The sequence below is a fragment of the Haemaphysalis longicornis genome, unplaced genomic scaffold (assembly GCF_048455015.1).
Source record: "Haemaphysalis longicornis isolate Haplotype H1 unplaced genomic scaffold, Haemaphysalis longicornis Haplotype H1 scaffold_8, whole genome shotgun sequence".
NCBI lineage: Eukaryota > Metazoa > Arthropoda > Arachnida > Ixodida > Ixodidae > Haemaphysalis > Haemaphysalis longicornis.
Window position 1 is genome coordinate 153,785,206 of NW_027526445.1, and position 18,988 is coordinate 153,804,193.

At 48.9% G+C, this 18,988-nt stretch overlaps 2 protein-coding genes across 2 annotated transcripts in view; both read right to left on the bottom strand.

Moving 5' to 3' along the window:
* LOC144149969 (uncharacterized) overlaps positions 1-18,988 on the bottom strand; it is a 107,788-nt gene that overhangs the window by 17,542 nt on the left and 71,258 nt on the right. The gene's annotated exons all lie outside the window — the stretch shown is intronic.
* Positions 843-18,988, bottom strand: part of LOC144149092 (rho-related GTP-binding protein RhoG-like) — a 54,031-nt gene continuing 35,885 nt past the window's right edge. Inside the window, exons 4-6 of the mRNA XM_077680626.1 lie at positions 13,585-13,702; positions 3,903-4,039; positions 843-1,103 (exon numbers count right to left, since the gene is read on the bottom strand). Of these exons, the coding sequence (XP_077536752.1) occupies positions 1,026-1,103; positions 3,903-4,039; positions 13,585-13,702 (333 nt within the window). The 3' untranslated portion in view covers positions 843-1,025. The remainder of the gene's footprint in view (positions 1,104-3,902; positions 4,040-13,584; positions 13,703-18,988) is intronic.

Below are 18,988 nucleotides of genomic sequence, written 5' to 3' on the forward strand. Positions count from 1 at the left end.
CGATCGACATTTTTCGCTTCCGTTCTAAAGTTTGTTGAGGTGTGTGGCACCTTCGCCTATTCGGAAGCGCTTTCGCGATTTCGTCGCGATTTCGTCGTGAAGAAACAGAGTTCGCCGTAGCGCGCTCGCATCGCGGGGGCAGCCATGTTAAAATTCCGCACGGTAGTGTAAGCTGCCGCGACAGTCCGCTAAGAGGCCCCGGTAGCGGTGCCCCGCTCCGGTATCACAGGGTACCACGCTAGCGCGCCACGCATGCGCAATGGCGCTCCCGCTTGCTGTCGGAGCGGAGCGGACCGTCGGAAACGGTCGGCTAAAACTCTCTACTGTTGCCGTATTAAGTCACGCACTTGGGTGGCCGATCTTGGCGGCATACAACGGCACTGCGAGCATTATTCTTCATTTCAGCTCGTTGGGCAAGGTCATATCCGGGTTTACACACCTTCGACGAATCCTCACCACACCGCTATTTAATAATTACCCCCCCCCCCCCCCCCCCCCGTTTGAGAAATGCGAGCACGTGGCACGACCAGCATACAGCAATGGCGGTCGAACGACACCGATATTTTCGTTTCGGAGCTTACAAGCGGACGAAAGCTGCACCATATCTCAATGGTCTTAAACCGGAACCTCTTCTATCGATGGGTTAACTTCATTCGGGTTCTAAATACTGTCACCGTTAACAATACTTATAATACCTCGCCATGTCTTTGGAAACAGATACTTGTAGGCACAGCAGTAGTTAGATATTCTTCTACGCAGTACAGAGCAGGATTAAAATCTAAGAACGAGGGAAAGTGCGAGTAGAAAAATGAAACATTCGGCGGAACACGTGCGTCGCTCTTTGCATTTATTTCGGCTCGCGCATGACAGTGTGAATGACAGTGTGAATTTGCGTGCTTAAGCTATTGGCGGCTGGATGCTGATATGCGTAATGTATAGTCACAATAGATGAGACAGAGTCCCGATGCACAGCCTTCTACAAAATATCTTCCGCCAGAACGCAAGCGTCAGGTTCCCTGCGGGGGTTAAAACAGCCTGCAGCACGGCTCCATCTGTCTTGAAGGTATGGGCTGAAGCACTGCTCGCACCGCCTCTTCGAAAACCTGAAAATGCGGAAAACAGGGATATCGTCAAGCGTGGAGCAGTTGGAGTAAATCCTGTAAATTGCGGGAACAACGTATCCCAGAAACTCCTCAAGGTGGACCATAAGGACCGTGTACGGGTCTCCCCACTCAAAAGGTTTGACAAACTGCTCCCCTCCTCTACACCCCTGTATCTACCTCAAATAAATGCACCTCTGCAGGCCCTTCCACATGGTGAGAGGCACCACCATAAACGCAAACTCAGACTTCTAAACGCACCCTTCACCAAACAACCTGCCGAATACGTGTAGTCGCCTGTTACACCGGTGCACAAAATATTTCATGACGAGGGAAAGAAACGACAGGTTCCAGGAGCGTAACGAAACGTTCCAAGACATGGCATGCTAGCAGTGCGAACGCGGGAAAATTGAATTGACTTGAGCAAACGTTTACCGTGTTTTCAGAGCGACGGAAGGGGAAGAGCGCGATAAATATGCATGGAAGAAAAGAGAGGCATTTACGTGGCCGGGACCACAGAAGATCATAGTCTTTCTACCACCTTTAGAGCGAATTGATCAGATGCGAGGCCATTTGCTTTTTCCACAAGGGCCTAGAAACAAGCTGGTGCATAGCTGGAAAAGATGGACTGCCCCTCAAACCCCTCAACCTAATAAAAGAGTTCGCAGACCTCCGTTATTTATCCTTTGCGCACCCCTTTCGCTTGTTCCCCATTTTCTCTGCCCTCTACCCGTTACCTCTATCCTTTGTTCCCCTTTGTTCCCCTTTCTTACCCTGCGAATAACGCGTTTTGACGTCGCCGTTTTTCTCTGCACCAAGCACAGGTCTTCGTATTCCATCACTGACTCTTATTACACAGCATACATGTATATACTCGGTGACAACTTAAGAACGGCACCGGAAGTTGCCGCTGTGCCTTATCACCACAGCCGGATGTTTCTCCGCGCGGCGCAAGTAGGGCGTTACTGGGAATATTTTGAACATGGCGTGAGCCGTTCCCGTACTTTTTTGGGCTTAAAGGGGTCGTGAAGAGAAAATGAAGTTGTCTTTGCTTAATTTTGTCTGCTTGAACGACCTTTTAAGAACATAAATCCCAAATATTTTCACAATTCATTGCTTCTGGAATTTAGGAGGCGCCGTTGAAATTCACGTTTTGAGGCGCATCGCAAGCGAACATGCGCGCACCGGCGGTCGGCAGCGCAACTAGAATGACGTCACGTCAAGTACATCCGAGAGTTCAACGCGGTTCAATGTTCTTTGTGTATAATATTCTGCAAAGCTGCAAGCCCAATATTTTAAAAATAATGCATCCTTTATTCGTTGCCAAAAAACAGTTTTCTATCCACGTGAGCGGTGTCGTGACCGCTTCGGTTGTCTGGCAACCATTGCAGCAGAACTCAGACCTACTGGGTGTTTGTACAGTTAGTAGCCAGTTTCCCTGCTGAATTTCACGTTCTTTTCCCGAATGCTCTTCGGAATCTTATCTTTTTTGTATGAAATGGCCCAAGATCGCTCAAGCAAAACAAAAAAAAAAGTGCCCCGTGTGCGATTCGAACTTGCGGCCTCCGGGCCAGCCCAACGTTACGGCCAGCCTACTCGGACACTTTATCCACTACACTATCGACGTGGGAAGCGCGCGCGTCGAAAAACTGCTGCATAAAAGCCTCTCCACATTTATAACCCAGAAGTCTGTCGTGTTTTCATAAATTCTAATCTACCCAGAGCTTTAACCACCAACTTACTGTTGAGCGCTTCTGCAGTAAGCCAAAGCGGAGCGTATACAATCAACAAAACAACGTTAGCAGCATTGTTTATTGCAGGACACAGGAAAGCAATCGTCGAACTGCGTGATGTTGGGACTCGGCGATGTATCGCTGCTTCTCGCTAGTTATTTTTGCACTTGATGAGTGAATAATGGATGGGTTTTAAGTTCCGACTACTCGAAGTTCCTTCGATAAACGTGTTTATGTAATAAACTGTCATTTTAAGCGTTCGGTCATGTATCTCGTCAGGTCAGAAGTTTCACGTTCGCGCACCCCACATTACAGGCTACGTGAGATAGACGTCGGCCAACTTGTGCAAGAATATCGGCTAGCAAAACTACAGTTTAGACTCGTGGAAACAGCGTAAACTGTTTACGAATGCCCAGCATAGATTAAACGTGGTTACCTCTGCCTGCGCATCTCGCCGGTGTTATTGACTGAAAGTTCGACCATCTTGATCAGGCGCATCAGAGATCAGACGTCTCCCGTTCAGTTGCAGGGCGAGTTTCATCATGGCGCCGATGTTGTAGCTTTATCTGACCCTTTGCAAGCCCGCTCTATGCCGACATATTGTGCAGACGAGAGAGAACTGTGATTGGCTGCTTACAGACTTACTGAAACGTCACTTCACGAGTTGAGGAGGAAAGCCTCGGTGAAACCGTAACTGCATTTGTTTACCTATTTGCCGATATCGGGCGGCGAAACGGGTATGCTATGTTTGTTTATCAAGGTTCCACGGTTATAAGCGCACACACAACACAGTTTTTTTGAAAATCTCTTCACGACCCCTTTAATATGCATATAAACGACTCCAGTGACGACAAACAAACTGCGTGAGACAAGGCAGACGATATCACGCATTCATAGCAAACCCCTTTCAAAACGCGCATGCACTGACGTCGCGGGTCCGGCCCTTTGGCGGAGTGATACACTACATGAGGTGGTGCCGTTCTTGAGTTGTAACCGAGTATAGTAAGTGTGGCAGTGAAATAGACGCCCGGAAGGCAAAAGGCAAAGTAGGAGTAAGCGTGGCCGGTACCTCTTGGACGTTCGTGGCAGTCTTGGCCGAGCACTCGATGTAGCTGTAGGCCTTGATCTTCGAGGAAAGTTTCTTGCCCGCCTCTGGGGTCACCAGTACATCGGCCGACTCCTCCTGACGTAAATCTGCCTTGGTCGCTGTAAGCGGGAGAAAGTAGTAAGTTTAAAGGGACGGCCAGTCGATTTTTGCGGAGTATATGCTCTCTATCACATATTAAATGACATCACTTAATGCACTTTGAACAGAAACGGTTTCACTCGAACGTTTAAAAGCGACATTTAAATCTACCAGCTTTAAGTATGCTGGAAAACGGAGCCTCGCAGCAGCATACTTTTAATTGAACGTGCCATAAAAAGAGGTAATTTAAAGGAGCCATGAAGAGAAAATACAACTTCGTGTAATTTGAAAGAACTAGGATTCAGACTCAGCTCCATTACAGCCACAAAAGATGTTTTTAACGAAAAAAAAGCAAGAAGTATTTAAAAACTTTCAAATTTTGCGCCACAGTGATGTGTTATGAGCAAGAATGACGTCATACGGGCCAACGATAAAACATAATTTTCAGTGCGTTAACTGCCCGTTAGCATACAAGTGATGCGGTCAAATGGAACTAGAGGCCCCATTACAGACGTCCAGTCATGTGTCGTCGCGACAGGTCAGTTAGGCGGCCGCCAATCGCACAAACAAGGTTCCGTGACGTCATAGAAAAGTTGCGGGAAATCGGCTAGGGGGTCGCGACTGCTTCACAAGTTTTCTTTAATATATCCGCTATTTGTTCGAAGATTGCGATTATATTGGTATCATTGTTATCGGGACTAAGCAGTCTTTCTAATAAACCCAACTTGTATTTTGTCTTCATGGCTCCTTTAAAACTTGCCTCGAGCCAAAACAAAAACAGTTTTTCCTGTTCCTTTAAGCGATTTTGAATCACGGTTTAAAACTTACTGAGCTGTTTGTAAACGCCGAGTATAGTGACACGTTTAAACACTACACGGCGCCACCTTTCTGTTTTCAGAAAGTATAGTGCCAAATGGAAACTATTTCCGGCAATTTATTTAGAAATTCCTCGTGGTTCCACCACTATATAAAACGCTTCTTTTTGTCTGAGCTAGCGGAGATGTGCTCCACAAAAAATTCCCTCGCACTTCCCCGAGGGGGAGAGTGTGTAAGTGCGAATGCACGGTTGTTGATTGCGCGATTACGGTGGATATCGTGATCTTGGAGTGGAGAGGAGGCGCCCAACACCCGCAGTCACTGAGCGGAGAGAGGAGGAGGAGAGTAGCGCCCGCCGTTACGGCGAGGGCTACACGAGCGCCCTCACGCGTCGGAATGCGGAGCGCCCGCTACGCGAGCGAGAGCTCTCCCGCCCGAAGTGGAGAGGAGGCGCCCAACACCCGCAGTCACTGAGCGGAGAGAGGAGGAGGAGAGTAGCGCGTGCCCATCTCCCCCCGTTGCTAGGGAAGACGAGGAGGAAGACGAGGAGCGCGCGCACCCGCAGCTGTTGCTATGCGGACGACGGCGGCGGACGATTCAGGCTCGCTTAAGAAGTGCATTCGCACTTAAAAGCAGCTGGCTGTCCTTTTAATGCCGGTAATGGTGGCGAAGCGCGCAATCTGGGAAGTCAGTGACAGCCCTGTAGCAGGTGGTTAGGCTAAAAAAAATCTCGCCCTTTTCCGTTCTATTGTGTGAATGGCAATGGTATCACCTGTGCATAGCTCTGTAGCTGCTTAATAAGACGTCAATACAACCTACCTCCACTTACTTCCGAGATTCCAAAATGACACACAAAAAAGAAGAACACTGGAAAAACCGCACTGCTTGGAGCTCCCGAGACTCTTTCGCTGGCTTTCAAGACAGCGAAACTTTTCCTGTGATAATGAAAAAAACATCAGGTACCCTTGAAATGTAACAATTAATTACACGCTTTTTACACATAATTCTGCAACATAATCGCCTCAAAGCTCAAGGTTCGGCCGAATGTCAGGAAAATCGCAAGAAATTACCCGTTGGCCAATGCATGCTGGGGATATATTGTGCATCGCCCTTCTATGGCTTAACCTTCCAAGCAGCGTCAGCCTTGTTATACACTAAGTTTCGCGTACCTGCTAGCGTCGTTATTCTTCAAAGCATAACGTTAAGCCCGATGACAGAGAAGTCCCGCCAAAGCGTTGGCCAATCATATCTCCGCGGGTTTGTGCGGCAGCCAACGGGGTGTTTAGGTGCCGTTTTTCTGCTACAGACGCTGGCTCGTTCGCTCAGTGGGACATTTATTGCTTCCGCATTAGCAATGGCGCTTTTCAGCAATGTGGGGCACCGAATGTATATTTCAATATGAAGCCACTATTCCTGGTTTATTTTAAAGCGAAGCTTGTTGCGGCTCTTCGGACAAGTTTGGAGAGCCCTGCTGCTGCTGCTGGTGCTGCTGCGTTATGGCATCATGCGCGGTCGGGTTTTAGCTTTCATCCGACAACGCTAGCCTCTAGCCTCCGCCTATCACGCCCTCGGTGCCTCTTAGGCCACTGGACGAGGTGGGGTGCGCCTGGCGAAGTCACACAGGATAACGCTCGCTTTCTCAGACCGTGCGAGTTGTGAACCGGCCGGAGAAGCGACTTCCGGGGGTTGCGCCGGTGGAAGCTCCAGTTACCGCGTCTATCACGATTCCAGCTGGTGGCGTCTTCGCCACGGAGATTGAAACTTTGAACGTTTCTCCCGACGTTTCGATTTCTCGACACACTTGCCACGGCTTACCTTTCTGAATATGAGCAGCATCTACGGCAAGCGCAACAACACTAAAAAAAAGCCACACGCCACTTCATTTCAAACCTGCTAGGTAACGATCAAGCGTCGCGTTACGTTACTTCCCACGACTGCGTGGGATTTGTTGATTTCTCTGCATTTCAGTAACTCACGATGCCACCCACGTTGACGTCCGTAGTCGTCCGTAGTCGTAGTCCGCACCCCTCCCCCTACACTATATAAAGAAAAATACTATCCGACGCCTGGTTTCGATCCCTCGACCCTGCGGGCGGAATGCAATGTACATGGTGCTCTACCCACTGCGCCACAAAGCCGACACAGAATGGGAGGCTACGAACGCGCCTTATATCCTTGACTCATTCAAATTACTGCTAACGAGCGCTCTCTCGTCAGCAGTTGCCACAAATGCAACAACATTAACGTAACGCAGACTACTTAACGTCGTGCGCCCCCGGAAATGCTCTGCATTTGATCGTGCCCCTCGCGAGGGGGATGTTTCACTGCGTCGCCATGCGAACAGTTTGCCATTATAGTTTCCGCCCGCTCCGGTCGGTGTCGCCACGGTTCAAACCACGGCAGGGGAGCTGCGCGGGCGTTCGTTGATCGGCATGCGTTCCGGCGTGGTGGTTTGATGGTTGTGGCGAGTTCAGTCTGCACTTGGGATTTTTTTCTAGGAGAAACAATGGGCTGGATGATACTCGAATTTACGCAACAATGCCTATGCTGTTAAATTAGATCATTTTAGACGTAAAAAGAACAGATAAAGCGAAACTATACGCCTCGAGCGCGGCCTGTAGGGGCGCCACTGAAATCCCCCTAGCGGCCCGTTTCGAAAGCAGGCGCGGGAGTCCCCGGCCCGCTCCCCCCTGTCGCCGTTGCTTTTGGGGCTCGTTGAAGACAGCGATTTACCGTTTGTCCGCGTTCGAAATACCGAATAACGTGGAGCAGGCACTCTGTTTTCAAGCCTGGTGTGTTCACGAGAGTATAACGTTTCCGACGCGATCTTAGAAAGATCTATACGAGCGCCGGGCGTGTGTGACAGGCCGGCGTCCCGAAGCCAGGATTTGCATGCGGCTGATTGCAATTCCACTGCACAGAAATTTAGTGGCAGTGTCTCCGTAAGCAGTGTTTCCTCCGATGGTCATGTTGCGGCCATACACACTATGATGTAAATCGACTTTGTGCACTACAAAATCCAGCGGAGCACTCATACCTGACAGCACGAAAGTTACACCTGCCAATATCACATATCAGATATTGATCAGTACCCTGAACAAGCCAATGCGGCATAAATTTCGCAAACATTGTACCAAAGAAGTACGATGGATAATGCAAAATTACACTCCGGAGTCAGCACACGACGACAAATTTAATGCTGGGTCGTCTTGTCCCGAGGTGAGCGCTCGCAAAGATTCATCTGTTATCCTCTACGAGAAGCGCGAAGATGGGCTTATAGAGTAATCCGCGTCCGCGACCAAACTCTTCTTCGAAACATCGTCGTATGACACAGTGAGACTGCAGAATCTAGCATAAACCGAAATCAGAGACCCTTATCAGATACGACACTCTTCCAACGAGCCCGTGTGTACGAGATTTCGGCGCACGTTAAGGATCTCCAGGTGGTAAAAATTAATCCGAAGCCCTCCACTACGGCGTGCCTCATCGTCTCCGTTGTGTCGGCGCGTTAAACCCTGCAATCAATCAGTCAACTCTTTCAACGACACCTCGTATTTCTTGTGAACTGCCTACCATGTATTCTTCAAAAAATGCGTCCGCTGAGTGATCAGCCGTTCGTTGAAGGCGAAAAACAAACGAAAAGTGAACACGCAGCTTGTGTGTGTGATTACTAAAACGTTCATTCGTTGATTTCGCTCCGCTTTTGTAAACAACGATAGTTGAGCGTCCTCCTCCTCACCGCCCCCCTCCTCCCCCCCTCCCCCCATGTCTAGCGAAATATCAGTGCATTTCGCATATAGTTGGTCTGGTGAATACTACCTTGCTCAAACAATAAACGTCTTTAGCATTTCAGAAGGTGCACTCGGTTGTTTTTTTTTTCATTCCCGTACGACTATTCTAATTATTCCTGACTTGCAGACCATTCATTTTCCCGTGGTTTCATTAACATATACCTTGGTTCTTACTATAAGGCATGAGTGAGCACATATCTGACAATGCACAGCCTTTGAGTTTACTTAAGATTTTCGCGTGGCTTATATTCCCATGAAAGGCACAAGTTTTTGTCAGCTATTGGGTTATCACATCCCTGAAACATATTTTTCTACGACGTACATACTCGAAGCAAAGCCGCATTTGTTGTCTGCGCTGCAAAACGAACCAACCTCTTACAGTGCCAATATCAGGTCTAAACGAGGTGACAATAAATAGAATTCACTTGTGCTGACGTGTTCGAAGGTGACAGCGGTGATATGATGCTGCCGTCGCCGACGCCCGCAAGAGCGGCCGAGAAGCGCTCAGAACCGCCTCCCCGGGTAGCTCTTGTTGGCGTTCGAGCGCTCTACCAAGACGCAGCTGTTTTTTTCAAGCACCCTAAACGTGCAGTTAGCTTACAGACGTCACCATAACAAGTTGTTTAGTGCGCGGAAAGGCAAAGAGAAGCGAAAGAGAACCAAAACACTGCATGACCACCTATCAGCCACGCAGCGCTAATCCCGCAAACGCCGCGGAGAAGCGGCGGCAGGCGGCGCAGCGATCGCGAATCTCGAGGCGTATATATGAACTGAAGAAGCATTTTGTGAGTTGCCATTTATTGCATCGAACGTTGTCGTTGCTACATCGCATGTCTTGACTGCATCTCAATGTATGTTCACGTTGACAGAAGGCCATCTTCTCCTTGCGTGTTACTCTCCAATTCCCATTCGTATTTTAGATGCCACGCATCTCATGCTCGCCCCTATCCGCGTTTACATGAATGCGAGAAGTGGTGCATCGCATCGCATCGCATCAATTTTCTAGCGCATCGCATCCATGTAAACGGGGATAATGCGCTAGGAAAGCGCGTCGCATTAATGCGCCAGACCGGGGTGGATTGAGACGCGTAAGTCGACTTTCGAAGTGCATGTAAACGCGAGCGCATCGCATTAGAAATTATGTCGACAAGAAAAGTAAGCCCTGCAAACGCAGCTTTGCATTTAAAAACGTCTAAATCGAGTGTATGACGCCAGAAAATGCGAGTCCTGAAAAAAGAACACAACCAGCCGTGCCGGAAGCTTTGGAAGCGCCAGAAACGCTGCTTTACCTTCGATGTGCGACACCGTATGGCGTCACCATTGTACCAGGGGTAATGCGCTACATGTAAACGCTAGCGCATCGCATTACTCGTGATGCGCTAAGAAATCTGACGCGCTGCTATCGCATTCTGTCGCATTCATGTAAACGCGGCTTATGTCCTTCCTGCGTGACGGTGACCGTCCGTCCGCACAGCTGCGCCTCTCCTCCTCTCCTCCGATAGCGAACGCTCTCACCCAAATATCTGTGGCGCGGCGCAGCGCGCTCTCAATCCGACGGTTGGCGGCGCTGCACGCGGCGCACGCGCTGTAATGCGCATGTGCAGCGCTCTCTCTCCGCGGTCTCCTCTCCTTCGAGCGCTGCGCATTTAAGCGGAGTGCCGCACTCCGGCGCGTTCAGTCGACGGTCGTCAGCGGGGCTCTCCCTCACTCTCGCTTGCTCTCCTCCACCTACGCGCCTCGCCCGTTGAACCCATTGGACCACCGCTTCCGGGGCGGGTGGGCGGCGGGAACGCCAATGGAACCCCCGAGATGCGTCGCATCACACCAGGGTTCCCGCGAGGGGAGGTGGGCGTAATTTTTTTTTTTGTGAGCTGTATACGATGTTCCAAGAACTTTTATAGGTGTACGTGTTAAGGATATTGTCTGATTTTGTTTTCATGTCTCCCCACTAGTTTTACCTACTGTTTTCTACCAGAACTTCCGAGCTAAACGGTTTGTGTGGTGTTCGTTGTTCTTCTTGGCTCACTTGTTTTTTTTACACTAATTGGTTTCTTTCTATAGATTTTAACTTTAGAACTTCAGTGATGTCTAATAACTGCGTAAGTTACCAGCGTGGTTTACAGTGTAGTACGGGATTACGTACTGTCCTGAGGGGAGCGTGAAAGCCGCACATCGCTGAAGAGCTTGGCGCTGAGAGCGCCGAGAGATGGCGGAGACGAAAGGATCGGTACACCAGCCAAGTCGACTCTTGGCCATTTAGTAGTAGTAGTAGTTTTTGTTATTGTTGTAGTAGTAGTAGTAGTAGTAGTAGTAGTAGTAGTAGTAGTAGTAGTAGTAGTGGTAGTAGTAGTAGTAGTAGGAGGAGGAGGATATAGTAGTAGTAGTAGTGAGCTGTATTTTGTAAAAGAACCCGCCGCGCAGTCTTAGTACTGCTGAGCCCAAGGACGCTGGTTCGATTCCCGGCCGCGCCGGCCGCTTTTCTGATGGAGGTGAAAAGCAAAAACACCCGTGTGTACGAGATGTCGGCGCACGTTAAAGTTCCCCAGGTGGTCAAAATTAATTTGCAGCCCTCCACTACGGCGCAATTCATAACCGGTGTAGTTTCAGCGCATTAAGCCGTATATACAATCAATTTTGTAAACGGGGGAAGGAAAATGGGAGAGATCAAGGGGGGATCCGAATTCCAGAACCCCAGAAGCTATTTGTCCAGTCCTGGCCCTACTAAGCAGCGCAAGCTCCTGTGGAGGGTCCGAGCTGTACAGGACTCTAGAGAGGTTTCGTGGCTATTTTCGCCGCAAGTAATCGGGCAATTCGAAACTCTATGGAATAAAATGGTTTTCTGGTGACATTGTTTGCTGTCTTCATTATACTTTTTTCTGGGAACATAAGAGAGAGCCTGGACTTATGTAAGTATCCGTACTCTTCTTAGATTTTTCGCTTCTTCAGCACTCAGGCTGGTGTGTGGCGTAGGCATTGATTTCTTTTGAGTTTATACGATGTCAATTTCTCTGTGCCCTGACAGTAAGCAGTGAGGGCGTACGAATGTTCCGGCTTTCTGCGGTGTATGGTAGTCCTTGCAAGAGAATCGGCCTCCTCGTTACCGCGCGCTCGACGACTATCCTCACACTGATGATGATACTCGTCTTCACAGGCACAGTTCGTGTGGGAAGTCTCCTTGAGCGGGTGCTCGTCAGTTCTGTCGTGAGCACATCGTAGCTTGAGGCAGATGATGATGTTGGGCCTCCTCGATTTACCAGTCCTGGACGGCCCGCGAGCAGTCCGAGGACTGCCTTCGGACTGAGGTCTCGTAGGAATACATAGAAAAATCGAGCACCGGATCGCGTCCTGGGCAGTCAGCGGACGGTCCGGGACTGATAATCGAGGAGGCCCGTTGATAGCGCTTGGATGGTGGCTTCGCTCGAGTTACCCATCTTTTGTGTCACGGTTTTTAAACTTCCGCGGTCTCTGTTCTCTTTTGTTTGTTCTATCACATGAGTGTAGTTAAACATTTTTAAATACGGAGCATTTCTTAGGCTCGCCTGGTCCTCCGTCGTTGATGGCGGCGCCATCCACACGCTCACTGCGCATGCGCAACTCTCCTCCTTACACCCACAGCTCCACGATACTACACTATAAAAAAAAGAAATAGTTAGCGGCGCCCGGTTTCGATCCCACGACTCTCTGGCCGCAACGGGAGGTACGCGGTGCTCTTCCCACTACGCTACAAATCCGGGACAGGAGCGAGAGCTACGAACGCGCCTTATGTCCTTGACTCATTCAAACTACGTCAAGAAGCTACTGATACAATGAAGGCACGCGAAGCTGAACTGAAAACTTTAGAGGGGGATGCTGAATTTCCCGTGGGAAAGCTGTGGCGGGAAGCGCCACGCGCCTTGCAGCTCAACCAGCCCCGTCCGCAGCGCCTCTGATGCTGATTGTGGCAGGATGCCCCTAGGGATTGGCCAACCAAAAGAATCCATCACGAGATAGGTTCGCGTTCAACCACCGTCGTCATCTTCCCGTAGGGGAACCGCCGAAGAAGAAGAAGAACGAGAAGACAAAGCTGCGAAGAGGAGGGCGTTTACATTGCCCTCAGCCGGTGCACCAATGTCAACAACCTTTACCTCACCAAAGCTGACGTAGACTACCGATTCTACCACAGAGGCAACATCGACAAGAACATGATGGACGAGTTTCGGCGCCTCGAGAACCACCGCCTACTCACCGTAACACAACAGCACTTGCGTGCCTTTGCCACTGGTGTGGACCCGGACGCGGAATTCCCTCTGGCGCTAGCAAAAATCAGATCACTCAACATAACGGCAACACAATGGAACCACACGGAACCGCCACGATGCTTCGCATCCTCATCAGGGTTCCCCACGGGAAGATGGTGTAATTTTTTTATTCTCTTCATCCTGCTATTCTTTACATCTCCATGCAGCTCGCGCTCACTGCCCTGCAGTGTTTAATTAAATTGAGTTGTGCTAACGAATTTCATGATTAGTTTGACTTCGATTATATTATAGCTACAAGTACGGTTTCTAATGGTCACAGAAGCAGAACAATGTAAAAGAGACATCCTGAGCCACCGTTTCTCAGTACGATTGAAATTAGTACCTGTGCGAGCGTTGAACCTATCGAACTCCTGAATTTATCCAATGCCCGCACGTACCGCATAGTCAGATCAATCTTGTTTAAAATTTTTTATCAACACGCGGATCAATTATGGAATATACGGAGAAAACATTTTTGATACTAAGCGGGACGGAAATACTAGTGCCGGTATTTTCAGAACCAGCGAGCTAATACCCCCTGTCTTTATCGCCAAATAGCAGAAACTTTTTAATGTGTAGGGAAGCAGCCATGCCGTCAACGATGTGGCAAGCCTGACCTGGCATCTATGCGCGTTCAAGCACCGAAAGGGTGGAGGAATTTGTGGCCGCACGGGGTCCTACCGACTACGACGCATCGCGCCGCCGGACAGTGGTGCTCGAGCTCGGGTAGCCACCTCGTCTCGATCTTGTTGAAGGACGCTTCGCTGCTGATGCTGAAGCAGAGCAGGAACACGTCGGTCTGCATCGATAAGGAGGGAACGAGAAGAAGAAAGAATATACGAATATATTCTTAGAGTTAAGACGCGGACGGACACCGCTGAGCCTGTTACGCGCACTGTGTAATCACATCCGGGAGCAAGCATACACACCCCCGGACAGGGATCCCACAGCTTGCTGCCACTGCTCGCCAGTTTAACACGAAAGTGTTTTATTCCCGGATACACCAAGATTTCGGTGACGTCATATCCATCACGGAAGGGACGCCATTACAAAGAAGCAAGCGGACTGCAAAGGGTGCACCCCTGCACACACGGTCTTCTTGCGGGGAAGCAACTTTTAGTACTAAAAAGTACTTTATACTTAGGGTTGTGCGTTTTCTAGTTTTGTGCGTTTGTGCGTTTGCGCGTTTTTCTAACACGGCAGTTTGTGCGTTTTCTAACACGGCAGTATTTTATACCGAAATACACCAAGATTTCACTGTCGTCATATCCGTCACGCAAATGATGCCAGTACACCTTTGCCGAAGCAGCTCGCAAGCAGGACGTCGCTCGCCAAGCACACCCACAAGACAGCCGCCGACCCGCAAGTCATGATCAGCTGCAGATTTCGCTGCACATTTCACTTTTGTGTTTTACCGATTCCTACGACAGAGGAATCAACCACAGTTTTTTTTTTCGTCTTGGAACAGACATATTTTTGAAGTGCTTGAAAGATAGAGAGGAAGTGGAGAAAACGTGGTGGATAGCTCCCGACACGTCGTACACGCTCGGGTCAGGGCTTGTGGGTTGAAAAGAGGGTTCCCTTCACCGCGAGCTGCCATAGCGGCACTGGCTACGACCCCCAGGCACACGAAACCATTAACGCCCAACCACATGCAGCGTACTTTCGGCGTCGCGCGAGCGTCAGCGTCGTTCGGCGTCAACGCGCGTGCCCGCAGGAGAGGGCGAATAACCGCATGGGACCGGCGAAGTCGCGCGCCAGTCGCTGCGTCGGCGGGCGTTGCTGGACACGTATGCCATCCTGTTGAAGTCGTTTATGAGCAGTTATTGTCGATTCTTGAACTGCAATTATCAAGACTTTAGCTTTAACCAAAAAAAAAAAAAGAAAAATCACTTGGCGTCTTTATTTATGGCTGAGTATGTTGGCGGGCAAATATTGAAATGCTGCGAAATGTATCTCGAGCAATCACGGACAAATCAGAACAAAATAAGATATGATGATAAACGAAGACACACCTCGCACCACTGCTACACTTGCTACTTGATTTTACCTTTATGTTGCGTACCGACTGCACGGTCATGAATTCAAATTGTAAGCAAAACAAATTTCAGCGGTGCCTTGATACCGAGGTTACCGTCGAACGTCTTTTGCAGGTAAAAAGGCAAGGTACTCTGGCACTCTGTCTGTACCCTGTAAAAAAAAACACTGATCAAACCCTCGCCACAAAAAAAAAAAAAAAATCCGCCGCTTTGACAGGATTCGAACTACGCAGTTTCAAAACAGACGTCCGGCTCTCAACCGCTCGACCACGCGAGGAGACGACGAGCCTTGAAGAATTCGGTGTACCAACCGAAGCTGCCCACGAATAGTGTCGGGTGGGCTTTTTTTTTAGTCGTATTTGAGAGATTTGAGCAGTGGTAACGCTTGTTATTTGCGCACCGATCTTGGAGCCGAGGACAATAATGCTAGTTCTACAAGCGATGTAACCACAGGTCCCTTATTGGAGTCAAGAAAAGCTATCGCACATCCCCGGTCTCCCCTGCGCAAGCCACGGGAGCTACGAATGGAATGGAATGCGCCGCTAGAATTCTGGCGTTGCTAACGCTTGCTCGTCACGCACCGATCTTGCAGACAAGCCACATTATGCTAATAGTGGATGCGATGTAACCAAAGCTCCCTCATTTAACTCACACAAAGCTATCGCAGATCCCCGATCTCTTCGATGAAAGCCGAACAAGCCACACAAGGATGAGCGCTTGCGAACAGAAATAGCTTGCAATATGTCTCAAGGCAACCGATTGTTAAAAAGAAATTGATTGTTTCTGCTGAAAGGAACGACCCCAAACCACGCGAACACGGACGCTGCCGCCCGCTTTCCGATGCTCTCTCGCGCTGCGTCGACTCCGATATCTGGCGAGCGTAGATATCGGCGTCGCCCGAGCGTCAGCCCGCATCGCCATGCATTTTTGGCGCGCGCGTACACGTGCGTCGCCGCCGAACGACGCTGACGCTCGCGCGACGCGGAAAGTACGCTGCATGTGGTTGGGCCTTTACACTCAGATAAACGCCGAAGAAAGTGGAGAGGAGCACAGCCTCTCCGGTAGCCTAGGCCGTACGGCATCACTCCGGTATTGCGAAGGAAGTGGGTGCGGGTTCGCTTCCGGGGAGCGTTTTTTTAGGGGCGAAGCACCTTAAGGCCGAGGCTTGTCCGTCCGGCGTCCGGCGTCCGTTCTCAGGGCAGAGCACCATGTAAATCGAAAAAAACTGTGAGCAAAAGGTCCACGAAAGGTTAAAAAAAAAAACAAAATAAAAGGCTCACAAAAGGTTAAAGAGAGAGAGGGAAAGGGAGACAGGGAGAGAGAGAAAGAGACGCACGGCACCGTGTAAATCGAAACATTCGTGAACAAAAGGTTCACAAAAGGTTAACAAGAACAAAATAAAAGGTTCACGGTTCACAACAGGTTAGAAGGAGAGAGAGAGAGAGAGAGAGAGAGAGAGAGAGAGAGAGAGAGCGTCCTTGGGAGCAGTGCTGCGCATGCGCGAGCAGCATTGGATTGGATTGGACTGGATTGGATTGAATTGGATTTGGATTTGGTTGCATTGGATTACATTGAATTGCATTGTATTGGATTGGATTGTAAATCGTTTTAGCAGCAGAAGCACTTTCACGGTGATTTACGGTAAGAACGATCCCCAGTGCTTCGCCGACTCGTCATAATGCACTTCGTGGAGAAGCGTGAGTTTTTCTCGCTTTCTATCTTTCTAACGTTAAAACAATGTATCTATTTAAAGAAAAATAATTACGATTAGCAGCTTCCCCTTTGCCCACCTTGGCGTTCTCGAGAGTGCTAGCCTTCCCTTCTGTGTTCATTCAACGACGCCCTCGTTCCCAAATGTGATTCGCTTACCATCTGAACAATTCGTTGCCATCCCAATAATATCCGGCATTAGCGAACAAGAACCTGTGCAAAAACGCGGCACACTAATCTAGGCACCACTTCGGCCTCTACCAGGAGAGTCGTTGCAAACCAGCCAGGTTCAGACGTACCCTTTTTGATGCCTCAACAGCGTTTCTTTTTAAATTTCCCGATACCACGTTTGCAGGGTGATTATACGAATGGGCGCAGTTTTTTTTTTTTTTTGTGCAGACGACTAACGTAAGGAGAGATAATGATAGAGGTTAGGGCTGAGCACCGGCTAAAATTTTTAACCCGGTTAATTGGCAGGCTTGATCGATTAATCGGCCTCGGTCGTTTAAGATGAAAATTGGGAAAAAAATATATAATGTTATTCATAATAATGTAATAATAAACACTATATGAATTTCTGCGCCTGTTCACAGGCTTTCTAGATGGGGTAAGCAGGTCATCATCACGGCCCTGATGTGGGCGGTAAGCTTATCACAGCATTTGTCACTTCCACTATTTACGAAAACAGGAATACCGCCACTGGCCGCAATTACACGGGCGCTGACTGATCGTGGTTCACTTACGCCAGAGTTTATACAACGCTAATATGGTGGGAGTGCCAGCTCGCCGTTTTTTGTACCGTGTATAGAATTTCCATTAAGAGTAACCATTTCCAGTCTTTCTAAAGCGATCAGCTTGCGATTATAATTATTGTACTCGTTGACCATACTTGCATCGTTTCCTTGTGGCTTAAGGCATGTTATGTGAACATGAAGGCGATCCTCGGCACGCTTGCTCACAATTTCAACATGGCACTGTTGTTCTATTTTGCTCACATGACTTCAACTTATTAACCCGTCATAAAAATTAACCGCGACTAAAGCATTAATCGATTAATCGGAAGGTTCATCGATCAATCGTCCACCCCTAATCGAGATAACGCTAATACCTGAGCTCTAAAGAGATAAAACACTCCTTCATAAGTGCACTAGTGTTCCCGTACTGAGAGAAAATGTGGAAGCAGATTAAAGTATAAAAGCACAGTGCAAGAGTACTGCCGGCGAAACAAGCTATGGATTGAGTAGTTGGTCAAGAAATAAACCAAAGACAATAGTTGGTCTCTCTAAACCATTTGGACAACTTCATTTTTCCGTACGCGAGTGAGACTTTCGGAAGAACAGATATATCCCGACCAGTCTGTTTATGAATGAAACAAAAAAATTACTGAGGGCGCCGAAGACTACTTATGCGTGAGGACTTGAAAGCATTAGCGCGCTGCCGTAGACGCGGAATTAGCATATATCGAGACAAGCAGGAGCAGAGGCTGGATTACGCTGTGTAGGTAATGTTAGGCCTAATGCTAGGTTTGCGCATAAACAAAAACGCTATAGTAACAAGCTGGTAGCGAGTAGTATTTACTAACTCCGTACGAACTTTACAACCCCCAGAATGGTACGTACGTCCTGCCACTAAGTATGGAACCTAACTGCTATCCTTACTAGTCTAGAGCGAACAGTTAGTAACTGCTGCTTCTAATTGATACCAACATTCACAGAGAGTTACAAAATTCTACGAATTGTTGACAATAATAACTACAGCACTTTTGCCACTCCAAATCACGATTAAAAAGCCTTTGCAAATTTACATGTTGACTTGTATATGCTCACATGAAAATGCATTATCCGAAAACTCTCGCTAAAATATTTGATTTTGGCGACAAGAACACCGACTCTATCAGAGGGCTTTCCGCTACTGGCTATAAAAGCAAGAAGGACAGATGTACTTTTGAGGAAATAAGTTGTACTCCGTCTCCTCGTGCATCCCGTTGGTTTTCTTCCTCAGCTTGTGAAAGTGTGTCAAAGTGTGATATGTGCGTGTTGAATGCGTCATGTCGTGCTGCGCGCTCAGCCGATCCACACTGTCGCGCGCAGCTTATTACTACGTTTTGCGTGGCCAGTTAGTAAAAGCGCTACGTACAGTCATGGACAATTCAAATACGAACCGCGGAGCGCATGACCGAAGATACCGGTGCCGTCACCTGGCAGCGGCCGTGGAAAGCGAACGGACATGCGCAGTTGAGATGACGGGAGCGAGGCTGCGTATCCCACTGCGATATGCCGCCCTCTCCTCGCTCGCATGCTTGTCTTGTCGACATGCCGCAAGAGCGCTGCAACCAC